The sequence below is a fragment of the Mizuhopecten yessoensis genome, unplaced genomic scaffold, assembly GCF_002113885.1.
Source record: "Mizuhopecten yessoensis strain PY_sf001 unplaced genomic scaffold, ASM211388v2 scaffold7147, whole genome shotgun sequence".
NCBI classification, from domain to species: domain Eukaryota; kingdom Metazoa; phylum Mollusca; class Bivalvia; order Pectinida; family Pectinidae; genus Mizuhopecten; species Mizuhopecten yessoensis.
The window spans coordinates 147,502-165,106 of NW_018406904.1; the positions used below are offsets into that span (position 1 = coordinate 147,502).

Here is a 17,605-nt window from a genome sequence, read left to right on the forward strand (position 1 = left end):
GAGTTTAGAAGGATTTTTGATCTAAAACCCCAAAACGTGTAAAATTACTCAAAACACCTTAGTTTAGGTCCAAATATAGCCGAAACAATATCTCGGGTCCCTGTGATCCAGATCATCACTGACACCAGTAACGGACGGAGAACTTGACCCTGAATGGCGATCATCCTTGATGTAGGGATCCTGATAGCATTGCATTATCCACACATGAATTTATCACTTTATTTTTGACAGTTTATTCCCCGCCAGTACCTTAACAGTAGTGACCTGAAGAATGTGCTGAACTCTTATTGCACATTTACACGTAAGCACTCTCATTGCAAATGTTTAACTTTATGAAACCGAAGTTCTGAGATAAAACTCCAGAAACAAGAATGAGGACAGACGGGTTGACGGACACCGCGATTACAATGCGACACCTAACACCATGAAACTGAACATAAATACATATATCTTTATTTCACTTTGAGGCAATATGTTTATACTTAAAACAGAGTTATCTCCCTTCTTGCACTATACCATATAAAAATATATAGTTAAATTACCTCCCTTCTCACTACAGATAACAAAGGAATTCAACGGATCATACACATATTTAAAATTAAATCTGATTATAGACATAGAAAAGATAGATATATCTTGTAAAAACATAGAAAATGTACATTTGATTAAATCTAACAGAGCATCAATCAGATAATAACAGTTGACAAACATTAATGAAGCACACATCGGATTTCTTCATACACGATGGATGGAACAAGACATGTATTGATTTTGGTGAAGCTGTGTCAAGCTAAATGAAAAATATGGGGAAAGTTGATAATGAATCATAAGGATCCCTGTACCACTGCCAAAAAACTTCACAACATTAAAAACCTTTCCCCTACATGACTAAAGCTTTGATTAAGCATTTCTTAAAACAAAATCATATTTTATAAAACTAATATGGAAAATTAACAAGCATCAAATCAACAACAAAGAATCAGTATTTTGATTGTAAAAACACTACGGGGCCAGACCAGACCTGGATTCAAGCCCATTTGGTTTTGAGGGTCCAGCAGCTCTTATAGAGCAATGCCTTCAGCGACATAACCACGCACCAATTGACATCATTTGTTAGATGCGTTCCCCTAGCGAAAATAACTATAGCTATGTAAAAGATGTGCACTGATTAAGTTGCCTTACAAGCGTCAGCTGTAGGGAATTTCTCTTTAGCTCAGCTGTAGAGCATCGGGCTGGAGAGCCAAGGGTCGTGGGTTCAAGCCCCAGTGACAGCACTATCTTTATCACTGTTCCTCGTTCTACTACAGCTATGCATACAATATATACTTATCCATCTGACAAAATTACGACACGGACTCATTCACTGCATACTTGTAATAACATATAACATAGGAGAAGTGTGATGAAAAGGACGAAAGATTCAACTTGATCGATCTGATTATTTGTCAATGATCAGCACAATAAACAGAGGGATTCTGTGTTTTTACTCAATACTTAATAAAGGTACACCCTCACATAAATGTTCATACATAAATGTACATCCTAAAATGGAAGGTACATCCCCAAATGGAGGTACATCCTCACATAAACATACATCCTCACATAAACATACATCCCCAAATGGAGGTTCATAAACATACATCCCCAAATGGAGGTACATAAACATACATCCCCAAATGGAGGTACATCCTCACATAAACATACATCCTCACATAAACATACATCCTCACATACATCCTCACATGAACATACATCCCCAAATGGAGGTACATCCTCACATAAACATACATCCTCACATAAACATACATCCCCAAATGGAGGTACATAAACATACATCCCCAAATGGAGGTACATAAACATACATCCTCAAATGGAGGTACATCCTCACATAAACATACATCCCCAAATGGAGGTACATCCTCACATAAACATACATCCCCAAATGGAGGTACATCCTCACATTAACATACATCCCAAAATGGAGGTACATCTTCACATAAACATACATCCTCAAATGGAGGTACATCCTCACATAAACATACATCCTCACATAAACATACATCCCCAAATGGAGGTACATCCTCACATAAACATACATCCTCACATAAACATACATCCCCAAATGGAGGTACATCCTCACATAAACATACATCCTCACATAAACATACATCCCCAAATGGAGGTACATCCTCACATAAACATACATCCCCAAATGGAGGTACATCCTCACATAAACATACATCCCCAAATGGAAGTACATCGTCATATAAACGTACAATCCGAAAGTGGAAGAACATCCCCATATAAAGCTATATAAAGATAATGGAATGTTTTAGTCCTTCATTTTGTATTGGTGATTTTTTGTGAACTTACATGTACATATATGTATGAATGGACTGACAATTCAAAATAAGAGTAGAAGTCCTTCCTCTAAACTTAGGTGATCACATATCAATATTTTTCCAAATTCTTCCTCCTGATGACTTCACAGACAACTGGGGAATGATCAGGGTTCAACAAAAACAGATGCTGTGCCACAGAATAGCAACCGCACACATTACCACTGACACGTATGGGGTACACAGTAAAAACATCACAAATCATCATCATCAACCCGTCATGGGTTTCAGTTGAAAGGTCAAATATTATCACACTGACGGGTCATGATCAGGGGTCCCATTTGAAATACCATGCATCACCATTGGCTCATCAGGCATAACAGTGGTAAGTTGATGATCAGGTGTCAAAGCAGTAGGGTGGCGATCAGGTGTCACAGCAGTAAGGTGGCGATCAGGTGTACTGACAGGTCATGATCAGGGGTCCCATTTGAAATACCATGCATCACCATTGGCTCATCACGCATAACAGTGGTAAGTTGATGATCAGGGGTCAAAGCAGTAGGGTGGCGATCAGGGGTCACAGCAGTAAGGTGATGATCAGGTGTCACAGCAGTAGGGTGGCGATCAGGTGTCACAGCAGTAAGGGGGCGATCAGGTGCCACAGTAGGAAGGTGGCTATCAGGTGTCACAGCAGTAAGGGGGCGATCAGGTGTCACGGCAGTAAGGTAGGGATCAGGTGTCACAGCAGTAAGGTGCCAAGCTCAGGTGTCACAGCAGTAAGGCGATGATCAGGTGTCACAGCAGTAAGGGGGCAGTCAGGTGTCACACCAGTAAGGTGGCAATCAGGTGTCACAGCAGCAAGGTGGCAATCAGGTGTCACAGCAGTAAGGTGGCGGTCAGGTATCACAGCAGTAAGGTGGCGATCAGGTATCACAGCAGTAAGGTGGCAGTCAGGTGTCACACCAGTAAGGTGGCAATCAGGTGTCACAGCAGCAAGGTGGCAATCAGGTGTCATAGCAGTAAGTTGGCGATCAGGTGTCACAGCAGTAAGATGGCGATCAGGAGTCACAGCAGTAAGGTGGCGATCAGTTGTCACAGCAGTAAGGTAGCGATCAGGTGTCACAGCAGTAAGGTGCCAAGATCAGGTGTCACAGCAGTAGGTGATGATCAGGTGTCACAGCAGTAGGGTGGCGATCAGGTGTCACCGCAGTAAGGTAGCTATCAGGTGTCACAGCAGTAAGGTGGCAGTCAGGTGTCACAGCAGTAAGGTGGCGATCAGGTATCACAGCAGTAAGGTGGCAGTCAGGTGTCACACCAGTAAGGTGGCGATCAGGTGTCACAGCACTAAGGTGGCGATCAGGTATCACAGCAGTAAGGTGGCAGTCAGGTGTCACACCAGTAAGGTGGCAATCAGGTGTCACAGCAGTAAGGTGGCGGTCAGGTATCACAGCAGTAAGGTGGCGATCAGGGGTCACAGCAGTAAGGTGGCGATCAGGTATCACAGCAGTAAGGGGGCGATCAGGTGTCACGGCAGTAAGGTAGGGATCAGGTGTCACAGCAGTAAGGTGGCGATCAGGTTTCACAGCAGTAAGGTGGCGATCAGGTTTCACAGCAGTAAGGTGGCGATCAGGTTTCACAGCAGTAAGGTGGCGATCAGGTATCACAGCAGTAAGGTGGCGATCAGGTATCACAGCAGTAAGGGGGCGATCAGGTGTCACAGCAGTAAGATGGCGATCAGGAGTCACAGCAGTAAGGTGGCGATCAGTTGTCACAGCAGTAAGGTGGCGATCAGGGGTCACAGCAGTAAGGTGGCGATCAGTTGTCACAGCAGTAAGGTGGCGATCATGTGTCACAGCAGTAAGGTGCCAAGATCAGGTGTCACAGCAGTAAGGTGGCGATCAGTTGTCACAGCAGTAAGGTGGCGATCATGTGTCACAGCAGTAAGGTGGCAGTCAGGTGTCACAGTGGTAAGATGATGATCAGGTGCCACAGTAGTTAGATGATGATCAGGTGTCATAGCAGTGAGGTGGCGATCAGGTGTCACAGCAGTAAGGTGATGATCAGGTGTCACAGCAGTAAGGTGGCGATCAGGTGTCACAGCAGTAAGGTGGCGATCAGGTGCCACAGTAGGAAGGTGGCTATCAGGTGTCACAGCAGTAAGGTGGCGATCAGGTATCACAGCAGTAAGGTGGCGATCAAGTGTCACAGCAGTAAGATGGCGATCAGGTGTCACATAGGAAGGTGGCTATCAGGTGTCACAACAGCAGTAAGGTGATGATCAGGTGTCACAGCAGTAAGGTGGCGATCAGGTATCACAGCAGTAAGGTGGCGATCAGGTTTCACAGCAGTAAGGTGGCGATCAGGTGCCACAGTAGTTAGATGATGATCAGGTGTCACAGCAGTAAGGTGCCAAGATCAGGTGTCACAGCAGTAAGGTGGCGATCAGGTGTCACAGCAGTAAGGTGGCGATCAGGTGTCACAGCAGTAAGGTGGCAGTCAGGTGCCACAGTAGTTAGGTGATGATCAGGTGCCACAGTAGTTAGATGATGATCAGGTGTCATAGCAGTAAGGTGGCAGTCAGGTGTCACAGTGGTAAGATGATGATCAGGTGTCACAGTGGTAAGATGATGATCAGGTGTCACAGTAGCTAGATGCTGATCAGGTGTCACAGTAGTTAGATGATGATCAGGTGTCACAATGTATATGAAGTTAGGTGATGATCAGGTGTCACAGTAGTAAGATGATGATCAGGTGTCACAGTAGTTAGATGATGATCAGGTGTCACAATGTATATGTAGTTAGGTGATGATCAGGTGTCACAGAAGGTGGCGATACCTTGGGTTGATGTCCAATCGACAATCTGGACAAGGGAACTCTTTTGTCAGAAAAGGATCATACCTGTTAAAAAAAGTAGATGACAAAGTTTTAGTACACAAGTTTTAAACATTGTACATCAATGAAATATATGTTGAAAAAAATAAATAAAGGTAAATATTTCATTCCATACATGTACATCCCAACAAAATTTGAGATGCAAAAGATGAGAAAAGGGCCATAACTCTTGAGCTCTCTATTGCGAGACACTCTGAAATCCTAAGAGGTACTATCATTTAGCATTGATAGGTGATATAGTAATATATATCATACATCATATATGGCTCATACGAAGTAGCCCTGGTCTGTGGCCAGCAAAGGCCAGTTATTCTATACAAGACCTGATTTCAGTATGTGGCATGTTGACATGCAAAGAGATACTGACATACAAAATGTGTTGTGACCTACAGATTATACATTGTAGAGCTGAGGAAGGTTTAGCTATATATAGCAAAACATTCACATGGATCAAGTTCCACATGTATGAGATTTGATTAAAGAGTACTTCTAATTCAAAGGTTTTCAGGGGTAACAACTCTGAATATATATAACCCCATGAAAATAACTCCTGGGTTTTTTTAAAATCAAAAAACGTTATTTAGTGAATTTCCATAAGATTTCATATAACATTATTCTTTTTAGAAATAAAGATGTCAGTTTGATATATTACTGGAAAATTGTTATCTATAACAATTCATTAGTTGAATTTTCAAAACAAAATTAATGATTAACTTTGATTTTAAAAATAACATCATTGTTATCTTTTTATGACACTTCTTTATAAGGCCCCAAAACAATATGTGTGTTTCAGGTATCCTGACCTACCCTAGATTTTACTGCCGACCCTTGATATTTTATCACCAACTTGTATCTAAGATTAATTTATTAGCCAGGCAAAGTTCACAGCTACTCATTAAAATGTTCTTTCTTCCTGCTCTGGGAGTCTGACCATATTCTTGACTAATTAATACCCATTGTTATGTGTGGAAATGCATTGTAAAGTTTGAAATAAAGCATAATATATTAATTCACAAAAAAATAAAAAAATAACATTAAAATAAAATTATTTGTCTACTGACCTACCCTATTTTTTTCAGGCATGTATTGAAACCTGAAACATATTTTTTTAGCCTAAAACAATATTTAGAGGCATTTCAACTCTCTTTATACATTGACCGGACTGACCAGAAGTTCACTGCGAGGTTGTGTCTGGCTGTACGGCTAGGGGATGACTGGACCTCGTGCCACCAGAAACTTGGCATGAAGAGGACGTCTCCTTCCATTAATGTGCAGTTTAGGGGCATGGCTGATGCAAAACGTGGAAACTTCTGAAAAAGAGTAAAATTATTTTTATAGCAGTTAACCCTTTCACCCCTATATAACTTTAGTAACCTCTACCATGCATTGATCTGGATGAGTCCATTATGGTCCACAGTATATGTGGTAAGTGGTATATATGGTAAGAATTATCATTTGTCATTTTAAATGCTGAAGTTGCCATTTTCCCATTGATAAAAACTATCTCGCATCTTCAAATTTAATGCACAAAACAACTCACTTGAAAAAAAAAAAAATTGAAATACATTCATAAATCAAAAATGAAATTAAATATATTTCCGTCAAATTGATTACGAGAAAATCTCTTGACTTAAAAATCCTCCATAGCCTTACTATCAGAACTAAATAGCAAAAAGTTTGAACAATGATACTTGGGAATATTGACATTTGGTACTTATGTACATGTATAACCACACGAACATTACATGGAAACCAGTTCATACCAGACATTCAGGTTTATATCAGGTTGGTGCGAGTGTATTTATTTCTATAAAAGAGGCCCATAAGCCTTAGCAGTCACCTGAATTGTAATACAATTGTTGATTTAATGTTGAGCTGATGTGAAAAAGAAAACAGTACATATAATCTTGTAATCCAAATATGGATTTTTAACTTAATTGCTGACAAAATGTTGACATAATTAAAAGCTGGTACATGTAACTGTCAGAAAGCAGTAAAATAATAGAATAATATTGTATATATAGTAATATAGCAAATATAACACCATCGTCAATGGGGGATAGAGACCTTTGGTAATGATCAAAATTTACACACATATATATTTGACCCTTCACTACTGTCCATTAAATCAATCAAAAACTCATTAAAATCCCATTATAATCCCATGAATTTTACCGAAAACATTAAAAACACCCATTATTTCGTGTATGCACTTTATTGCTAAAACACCATTAATTCCTTTTTAATGGCAATCTAGCTTGTTTTGTGTCCCACCTTCCAAGTCCTAAATGGTCAGGTCTTACTTCTCTATATCATTAAACTGCAATCACATGATTACAGTTTCAACAAACAAGTGTGAATTATTTCCAACTAAAAATAAAAAAAATAAACCAAAAGTGTTATTTCCCTAAAATATATTTTTTTATCTATAGTAAACTTTACTCCTCCCAAGGGGCAATGGGTGACCAGTGGGTAATGAAATACTAAATTTACACATGCATGATAAAGCATATAGGACACTTTTCTTTGTCCCACCCTCAGAGGTCCTCGGGATGAGCCAAGGTCTAAGTTTCATATCATGAAACCTGTAATGATAAGATTTTTATTCCAACTAAGTTTTAATCATTTTTTGGTAATAAACAAAATATACCAAAAGACTGGAGAAGACTTTTGAAATTTAGACAATACGACCTGCCTCTTAGGCACCTTGATGGTTAAATCTGAATATATATTGTTGAAAACTGATTTCAACGGTTTAGGTGAAAAATAAAAAATGTGAATTGTTTTTATATGGACGGATGATGCAGGACGAAGGAAAAAAGTTCTGTTCAGAAAACTTTAAACTCACAATTAAAACATACATGTATCTCACTGTCACAATTGTACAGTCGTGATAACTTGAAAAGTCTTTTATTTAACACATTAAAAAAAAACAATCTTTTAATTACCATAATCATACTAGCGAAAGTTAGTAAATCTGGGGAAGACTCCAAGCTTCAGAAGCACTGAAATGATTTGTTTGCTTTGTTATACACAAATATACCTCAAAATCTGGTCTCAGAATGTCAACAGGGGACATAACCATGGAGGTACTGTCCACTAGTGTGCGGCGCCGGAACTCTCCTGTTGTTTTGTTGTAGGAAAGAATTGCTTCTGGAATGTGGGCCTCATAGAGATTTTCATTTTTCTGTGGATCAAACAGTATCACTTCTTTCTGTCCGTGTATCTATAAAAATTGAAATACTGAAATGCATGTCTTATCTCACATCTTATTCATGGAAATTACCAAATAGATATAGCTTTATGCAAAAAATACATACTGTTACATACATATCACCACAATTATGTGAAATGGTTTTCTATGCAAATTTTAAGATTTTAAGTACCACAATCAGACCACAGGGGCATGCAACTACTGTTAATGTTTATCTTGTTAGACTTTCAGTCGCTGGGTACGTTGTACTGAGTTGATATTGTTAGACTTTCATTCGCTGGGTACATTTAAACCAATACAATGTACCCAGTTCTGAAATTCTAACAAGATCAATATTAATAGTCGCTGCATGCCCCTGTGAACAGACTGAAACAGTAATCAGAAATTACTTTTTCTAACATTCAAAATGGTATTTTACACAGGTGTATTTGTAAAGACTTCTTTCCTTTGTTTGAAAAATGATTATTATATCAAAAAGGTAAACAAATCTCTTTTACCTGACAAAGAAAATTATCATACGGATCAAAGTGAAGTTTCCCCAAGGTGTTTCCGTCACTAAGCCAGATGTTAAGATGTTCCAATTTATGGACTCCTGGCCGAATAAATGGCATTTCTTTGATGTCATCTTCTAAATCTGGTAGATGCTGACGAATCGATGAATATTCTAAATAAGCTGATACGTTTTTCAGCTCTCCACTGGTAACGTTTTCAATCATATCCAAAAAATCTGAAAACTTTAAACTAAATGATGCTGGTCGTACAACAACTAATTCTGGATGTTGGAGTTGAACTTTGACTTCATGTGGAATGGAAAAAGATTTGAAATTTTCCCAGAGATCAGCTTTTTCAACTCCCTCAAATTCTCCTCTTGGTGTCAACTTAATATAAACATCATAATTACCATATTCTTTTTTGAAATACTCATTTGTCCATTTCTGAAATGCAGGCCATGACTTAGTCATATTTGTTATGATAACTGGTTTTGAAATTTTTAAGTATTCATGGAAAAATTGTTGAGTAGAAGGTGCAGTGATTCTTTCACATTGCGGAATTTCTTTATCATTTTGAACTTTATGAACATCAAAATTACTTCTGTCGCAAGTATTCGTTTCACCGTCCTCCATACTTTTCACAGTGGGACAAGACTCATATTCATGTGTAATGTGAAGCATTTCTTCATCACTTGTTTTAAAACCATGTTTTCTTTCTCCTGAGTAATCTTCCTGTTCATCCAATGTATTCATTTTTTCTGACGATGACCACTGTGTCGTTACAGTTTTCTTACTTGATAACATTATGTCCTCCATAGTAACATCTGAAATCTGTGCTATGGAGAAGAGTGAATTTAAAATTTCTTTTCTGTGATAGCCTTCAATACTTAGCCCCCCAATAGAAGACCTGTATGTGTGACACTTGCTGTTGATAAAGTCAGTAAGACTTTCACGGCCTACAAATCCAGAGTAAAGAACAGGGCGGAGAGCGGACGGACTTTTATTTACCGACAAGCAAGTCCTATCTGGGATTCTCCTTTCAAAAATAATAATCTCCGCTTGACTTGAATGCGAAGCGGACTGTACAGATAATCGTTCTCCATTAGGCCATTCAAACGAAGTGACCCCAACTAATCCTAACATCACAACAGGTTCTTCGATAAATGTGGTGAGGGCCAACTCATCGAAAATACTTGACGTGTCCATGTCGGAAAACTCAGTCAACAAAACTAAGCACGCATTGTCAACAGATGATAGTATATCAGCCGGAGAAAACATGTTATGGCAACTGACAGACGATATGATGATATTGATGAACAAAGTAATAAGCAAAAAACAGCATTTTTCTGGTTTGTTGTCTCTGGGCCGGTGTTGACACCTGGAAGCAGCCATCTTGAATTTAAAGGTAAGGGGACACCACTTCGTATAAAAAGACGAAATGTGGTCCCACACCATCAACATTGCTGCTTATTTGTTAATATTACAGATATTTTCATTCGGTCTATAAAAATCAGCAAATAACATTTACACACATTGTCGTGTCATACCATTATTAACAGTGGCACACGAGGATACACAGATAGAACACGTGTTGGAGAAAAATATAAATGTTTTATATACTTATAATATCTCAGTATTCACCGAAACATCAACTTGATGTACCGTAGCGCTAGCTATCACCGTGACGTTCACCTTATCGTGAAAATATCTTAAATCATTAAACGAATTCTCCTCATATCATGTAAGACTTTAAATAGGACTATCTAATACATGTTATATATAATCGTTATTAAAACAGTAATTTTGGACAATATTTTTATCCTGGCGTTTAGAGATGTGTTAGGATATCTATATTTTTTCCCATTGAATACCATACATGTATGATATTTCACGGGTATGACAGTCCATAGCGAAATATCGTTATAATCTGTCCTACCTACAATATATATATGGTATTCCTTGGGAACATATCAAATTTTCCATTTATTTCATTTCTACAGCAAAACGACGAAAAACCGCAGCATCTGACATCACAATGATAACAAGCCTGTGTGATGTTTTGAATGGTTTGCCCAACGTAATTCTACTGTCTGGTGCTATTTTCAGATAAGATTTTCTCATAACTTGAAAAATCTTACTGCGAGTTGAAAAGATACATGCAATCAATTGTTTTGTCACGGAATAGATTCCGTGGTTTTAGGACTGTTCTACTTTAGGTACTCTCACATCAATGGCGGATCGTTAAAAGTTGTGTAGTCTAATATGTGTAGATTGAAAAATCCATCAACATCGGCGTTATAGAATTACTTGAGTTACGTATTCAGGGAATATCATTTTAAGTAGCCACATTGAAAACACAACATGTGGATGTCAAAATTTACGGACACCATCGTCGGACGACTAGGTGATGGGAGAAATGCGACGAGCCAAGCCTAACAAAGGAGCATGGCGGACCCGGTGATCAGTTTTCGGTTGAGTATAATCGGTCCATAACTGTGAGTATGAACTGTCCTACTACTTTATCGAGCCAAGAAGTATACTATGAGTACCGGTAAACTTGTTAAATACCTTCGAAAATTTGAGGACAATGTGGATTGTGATATCTTACGCAAGCTCAAACGTAAACTCGTGGTTTTGAGTGAAGTTGAAAAATCCATCGTGTGGCTCGTGAAACCAGGAAAAAATAGTACTTTCCTGATCAACTACGCTATAGAGGAGATACATTCTCTTGTCAAGCGGTATGGAAGTATTCTGCTAGCCAATTGGGCTGGTACGTACGTGTGACTTAACAAAAAAAACCAAAAAACGATCGATTCATCGACTTCAACAGTCAAGTTTCTTCATCAGAAATTATTAGTAACTACGAGCGGCTACAGGAATACACTCATAAGTTTGGGAAGAATGTTAATGTCGTATTCTTGGAGTGCCCCTATTATTCTATTGTCATATGGAACCAAGTCAAAGGTCACCAGGACCCCGAATCTTTCCGGGAAAACACTAAGGTGTTGGAATCTAGTGTAACAACTTTACACGAGAAGATTCAAGAACTTAACAAAACAATATGTGTAAAGTTGCCACGTTTCTCCTGCGACATGCTCAAGAGCAGGAAAAGTAACAAAACCCACACAACAACAAAGGTCTCTTATAGTCTACTATCAGACGGAGTTCATCCAGGGGAAATCTTAAGTAGAGCTTGAATTGGTTGAGGAAGATTGTAGTGGTCCTAATACAACAACACTGTATAACTGTCTAAGATAAATATGCCATATTCCTAATTAACTAGAACATAGACTGGGTACAACAATAATAAATATGGAGGAAAACAGTAGATTGGAAGATACCGGCGAACCGTCACAAAGTAGGAAACGCTACAGAAACAACGAAGGGAAGGTCTGCAGTAAATGTGAGGGAAACGTCAACGACCTTCTTGTATGCAAAGGGTGCCAGCTTACCTATTGTAATGACTGTACTAAATTTTCTTAAGGTAATAGGATTGTGTCACCATTTCTCAGTCGAATGTCTTCAAATTTTGTAGTTATATTGATACTGTCTCCCTACATTGGATTTTCAACTAGGGACTTACTTCCTATTTCCGTTTATCACTACACTCCTATGACCTTAAGACGTATTCAACTTTATGCTTAAAAGTCCTACAAGTTTAGGGGTGACCTACTTATGCAAACCGTGTAACAAGACACAGCAACTATTGGGGGAAATACGAACTACCTTAACCGAGTTCACCAGGTCAAACGATGCCAGAATGAATACGCTGGAAAACAAAATATCAGACCTCGAAATTAACACAAGGTCTATAATTAAAGAAGAGGTAATACAGGCACAGGCAGCAAGTATGTCCAATTTTAAATTTGACATCAACCGACTAGTAGACCAAAGAAACAAGGACCATGAAGACAGGCGTAACAAAGAGAAAAACATCATAATGTTTAAAGTACCAGGAAAAACAGAAATCAGCCAAAAACTCGTAATGGAAGAAGCTAGTCGAGCGAGACATACACACAATTGCCGAAACAGCAGGGGTAACAGACCTAGAAATAACTGCGCAGTTTAGGATGGGGAAACCAGCCAAGGACAAAATACGCCCCATGGTCGCTGTACTGGGAAGAAAAGACCAACGATATTTTTTTCTAGAGAAAGCCAGAGATATGGCAACAAAAGTCCCCGACAACTTAAATAGGGTAGTGGTAACTAGGGACCTGACCCAAGTACAGAGACAGGAAAGGAGGGACAAACTAGCAGCTAGGCAAGCTGGTACCATACATGATGAGGACACACCGAAAAGAGACGCACCTAAACTCATGCCATTTCCATCTCACCTAATGCGAGCTGGGGGGCTGCCTTTGTTTGGGGATAGACCCGCCATTGGCACCCCTCAAGTCTCTGCATCAACACCGAGGAAGTTAACTGAGGGTGGGCAGCCGATGTATGGGGATCGACCCGCCGTCGGTTCTGCCCCACACCTCACACCAATTCCAGCTCCTCATCACAAAACCAGATTAGGTACCATCACGAAAAAGCCGGTAAAATGTACGTGACCCAAGTCACAGACATGCCTCGCCCCTCGAACCCCCAAATGACCCAACTTGAAAACATGCGATCCTTCGAGAATGACAATGGAGACGAGACTATGTTATACAGTCTTAACGACACACTATCAGCATTATCCGAAAGCGAAGGTGAAGAAACCTGTGTCAAACATGTATAGGATCATTGTTTTAACAATTTTAACACTTTTAACAATAACACCACCAACAAAACAAACCTCGAGGTATTTTATAGCACCGTAGATACTTTGACAGCCAACAAAAAGATAGAACTAGAAGAACATATCCGCTCTCACTCGCCAGACAGCATATGCTTAACCGAAGTTCTACCAAGACACGCATGTACCGAAACTGACCCGCAAGTGTACACACTAAATCAGTATGATATGTTTTTCGGACCAACCAACAATAGAGGGGAAGCAATATACTGGAAAAAAGGTATCACTACTCATGAAGTGGAATTTCAGGAGAACTGCATAGAATATGTGACATGTACTATCAAACTCAAAGGAACCGACACCTTACTACTATGCTGTATCTATAGAAGTCCAAACAGAACAGAAAACAACAACAACAAAGTCAATGAAGTTCTGCTTAATATTGGAAACCACCATGCCACACACAGTTCTGCTTAATATTGGAAACCACCATGCCACACACATACTGGTAGTTGGCGACTTCAACTACAAAGAAATCGACTGAGAGAACATGACTACTACAGTAGGCGACAACCACCCAGCCAGCAAGTTTTTAGAAACTACCATGGACAACTATTGGTACCAACATGTTAATGAGCCTACAAGATACCGTCACAAGCAAACCCCGTCGACTCTAGACCTAATACTCACCAACGAAGAGAATATGGTTAACAACCTGCAATACAAGGAGAGTCTTGGAAAAGTGACCATGTTATTTTAACATTCGATTATGATTGTTACCTAAACACCTGAAGCGGACAGACACCAAAAACAAACAGGACGAACTTTTACAAAGGTGATTATCCCACTATCAACACCGAAATCCTCAAACATGACCTGACGGACATTGAACATAAACAGGACGTGAACGAGGCGTGGAAATCTCTTACTGTATCCCTCCACAACGTTATTGAAAAAATTATACCCGAGAGTAAGGGAAGTAACTCCACAGCCTCTAGTTCATCGTGTCTGGACCAAACTGCCTGTGAAGCAAGAAAGGAAAAAGCTCGAAAGTGGACTAAATACTTTCATTGTAAAACACCTATAAACTTTGAAAACTACAAATCCGCTAGGAATAAATATATAATGCTATCAAGGAAATCAACCTATAACTATGACAAAGATCTGTCTGCAAAAATCAAGACTAACCCAAAATTCTTCTGGAAACATGTCAGGAATAAAACCAAAACCAAGACAACGGTGCAAAGAGTAGTTAAGAACAACTGAGAACTAAGGGAGAGAACCCAAGAAAATTTACTGGAATCCATAGAACTGACGCAAGAAAAAGGTATTACGGCCATTAAATCAACTAACCCCAACAAAGCTCCTGGACCCGACAACATACACTCAAAATTCATTGTTGAAACATGTGATGCAATAGCCAAACCACTACAAATCTTATTCAAAAAGTCAATAGATGAGGGTGCATTGCCGAACGATTGGAAGGAAGCAAACGTTACACCTATATTTAAAAAGGGTACCAAAAGCAACCCAGGAAACTATCGCCCAATTAGTCTTACCTCGGTTCAATGCAAAATTCTACAAAAAATAATCCGAAACGAATTATTGGCTTAGCTGGAGGGAAACGAAATATTTACCAAACACCAACACTGCTTCTGTCCAGGAAAATCATGCACCACCAACTATTAGAAATCCTGGAAGAATGGAACAAGACACTTGACGAGGGGGAAAACGTTGACGTAATTTACCTGGATTTTAGCAAATCCTTTGACAAAGTGTGCCATAGGCTCCTAATCTATAAACTGGAAAAATGTGGGATCAAAGGTCAAATCTTAAACTGGATTAGAGCATTCTTGACAGGCCTATCCCAACAAGTAATAATTAATGGAACTCCCTCAAAGAGTCAGTACTAATCGGGGTCCCACAAGGGATTGTACTCGGGCCAATTCTGTTCTTGATATGTATCAATGACATGCCAGATGTATTAGAGTGTACTACAAAACTATTCGCAGATGACGCCAAAATATCAGCCAACAATTCAACCCCTGAAAATCGAGCTAGACTGCAACAGTGTATCGACAGAATGTGCCAATGGACAGAAAATTGGATGATGAAGCTGAATGTGGACAAATGCAAGCATATAGAAATTGGACAAAAAAAAACAAGTCGTCCAACGACACGCTGACGCAATATGGAGACACCATCGAAATCACTAAGGTAAATAGTGAAAAAGATCTGGGAGTTCACATCGACGAAAAACTATTTTTTTCCATACATGTCCAAAAAGCAGCCAGTAAAACAAACCAAATTGCAGGAATAGTATTTAGAAGTTTTACATATATGAGCCCAACCATATATTTGCAACACTCTACAAAGCTCTTATATAACCCCACCTCTAATACGCCTCAACGATATGGTCACCCCTGTATACCAAGGACAAAATTACAATCGAAAAAGTCCAGCGAAGAGCAATGAAAAGAGTACCAACATTAACTGACAAATCATACGCTGAACGTTTAAGAATACTCGGTCTACCAACCCTGGAATACAGGAGGGAGAGAGCAGACATGGTCAAACTGTACAGAATCCTTAATAATAAGGATAAACTATTCCAACACTGCGAATACAGATCTACAAGCTTAAGGGGTCACTCCAAGAAGCTGTTTTAAAGGCCTTACAAAAAGCAGATCACAGGAAATTTCTTCAGTAATCGCACTATTAAACCATGGAACTCGTTGTCTGAGGAAGTGGTCTCAGCATCAAGCCTAAACTGCTTCAAGGAAAGACTAAACAAGTGCTGGAGAAATCACCCGTGGAAATGTAACCCTTCATTTTGGTATTAAGACTGGATCTACCATCCCAATACCATACTCAAGTGACTCAACTAAAAACATATAAAGATTGAGTTTTAATGCAAACTTTACAACAGAGTTGTAAACTTTTTATCTACACGTATGGGAACAAACGAGTGGAACTGTTTTAGAAAAATTAAATCATATTATTACTACAGACATTGCTACACTACTATGATTAATGAAATAATAAGTGCGCAACCGGAAAACTAATTCGCGAGTAAATGAAATAACAATGATGCATCACCACAAGCTTGAACTAGCTTTCATCGATGCCACATCAGCAATTCAGCAATTATTAGTCTATGACGTCATTACAATACTTTTTATAGTTTTTAAGAAACTTATTTATTTATTCATATTTATTCATAATTATTCTTGTACACGTACTAGAATAGTGTAGTGCCGCGTGGTTACCAATGCTGACGATGGATATACGTTTACCATAGCAAATGTAGAGCGACGGGTGCCCAGACGTGTTAAACAGCTATATATGACCTGCCGTACGCAAAGACTCAATGGAGTGAGCACGGCTTCTATTCAGTGACGCGAAGTGGCTGACATTTGTAACAATCTTCCTGAGGAGGTGGTCTCGTCTTATTTTATTGAAACACCTGCAAACGCCATCCGCACATGTTTGCTTCCCCTCAAGTTTTAACTGCAAATTCAACATTCCACCTGTGGTACTTCGAGTAGAACATTTTAGAAATAAGCTTTACATGTAGCCTAAGCATTGTTCCAGTCTTCTGCAATATTTTTATTCTTGTATTCTTTACGAATGTTGTAAGTTACTGTACCAAGATTTTTGTAACTCCATGCACCTGGAACCGCAAGGTCCGACTAAACACATATGTATACCAAGTCACAACTCTAGTCCTGGGCCCGTATCCATGAAACGGTTTTCATGCTCAAGCATTGATTTGATGCTCAAGACCAATTTCTTGTTTCAGTTGAAAAAGGAAACCTTCTTTTAATGATTTGGAAAGACATTGAAGAGACTTAAAGCCGAATACTATTTTCAATGTTACATTTTATTTTTTTATTTTTATTGTTTTACATGATTTAAGTGAGTTACAAGAAAGCTGGTTTGATCACAG

At 39.1% G+C, this 17,605-nt stretch overlaps 1 protein-coding gene and 1 long non-coding RNA gene across 2 annotated transcripts; one reads left to right on the forward strand and one right to left on the reverse strand.

The window, feature by feature from the left end:
* The first annotated feature begins 422 nt into the window (after nt 1-422).
* On the forward strand, nt 423-5,155 carry LOC110453152. Its single transcript, XR_002463258.1, has 6 exons — nt 423-1,626; nt 1,683-1,820; nt 2,021-2,783; nt 3,418-3,471; nt 4,366-4,511; nt 4,759-5,155. It is a non-coding gene; the product is annotated as an uncharacterized LOC110453152 (long non-coding RNA).
* LOC110453150 lies at nt 5,142-10,319 on the reverse strand. The gene is made up of 4 exons (XM_021501997.1): nt 8,943-10,319; nt 8,275-8,457; nt 6,399-6,541; nt 5,142-5,237 (listed from the first exon to the last, which is right to left on the reverse strand). The coding sequence occupies exons 1-4, from the start codon at nt 10,212-10,214 to the stop codon at nt 5,156-5,158; spliced, it is 1,680 nt and encodes a 559-aa protein (XP_021357672.1). The 5' UTR covers nt 10,215-10,319; the 3' UTR covers nt 5,142-5,155.
* Nucleotides 10,320-17,605: the final 7,286 nt, after the last annotated feature.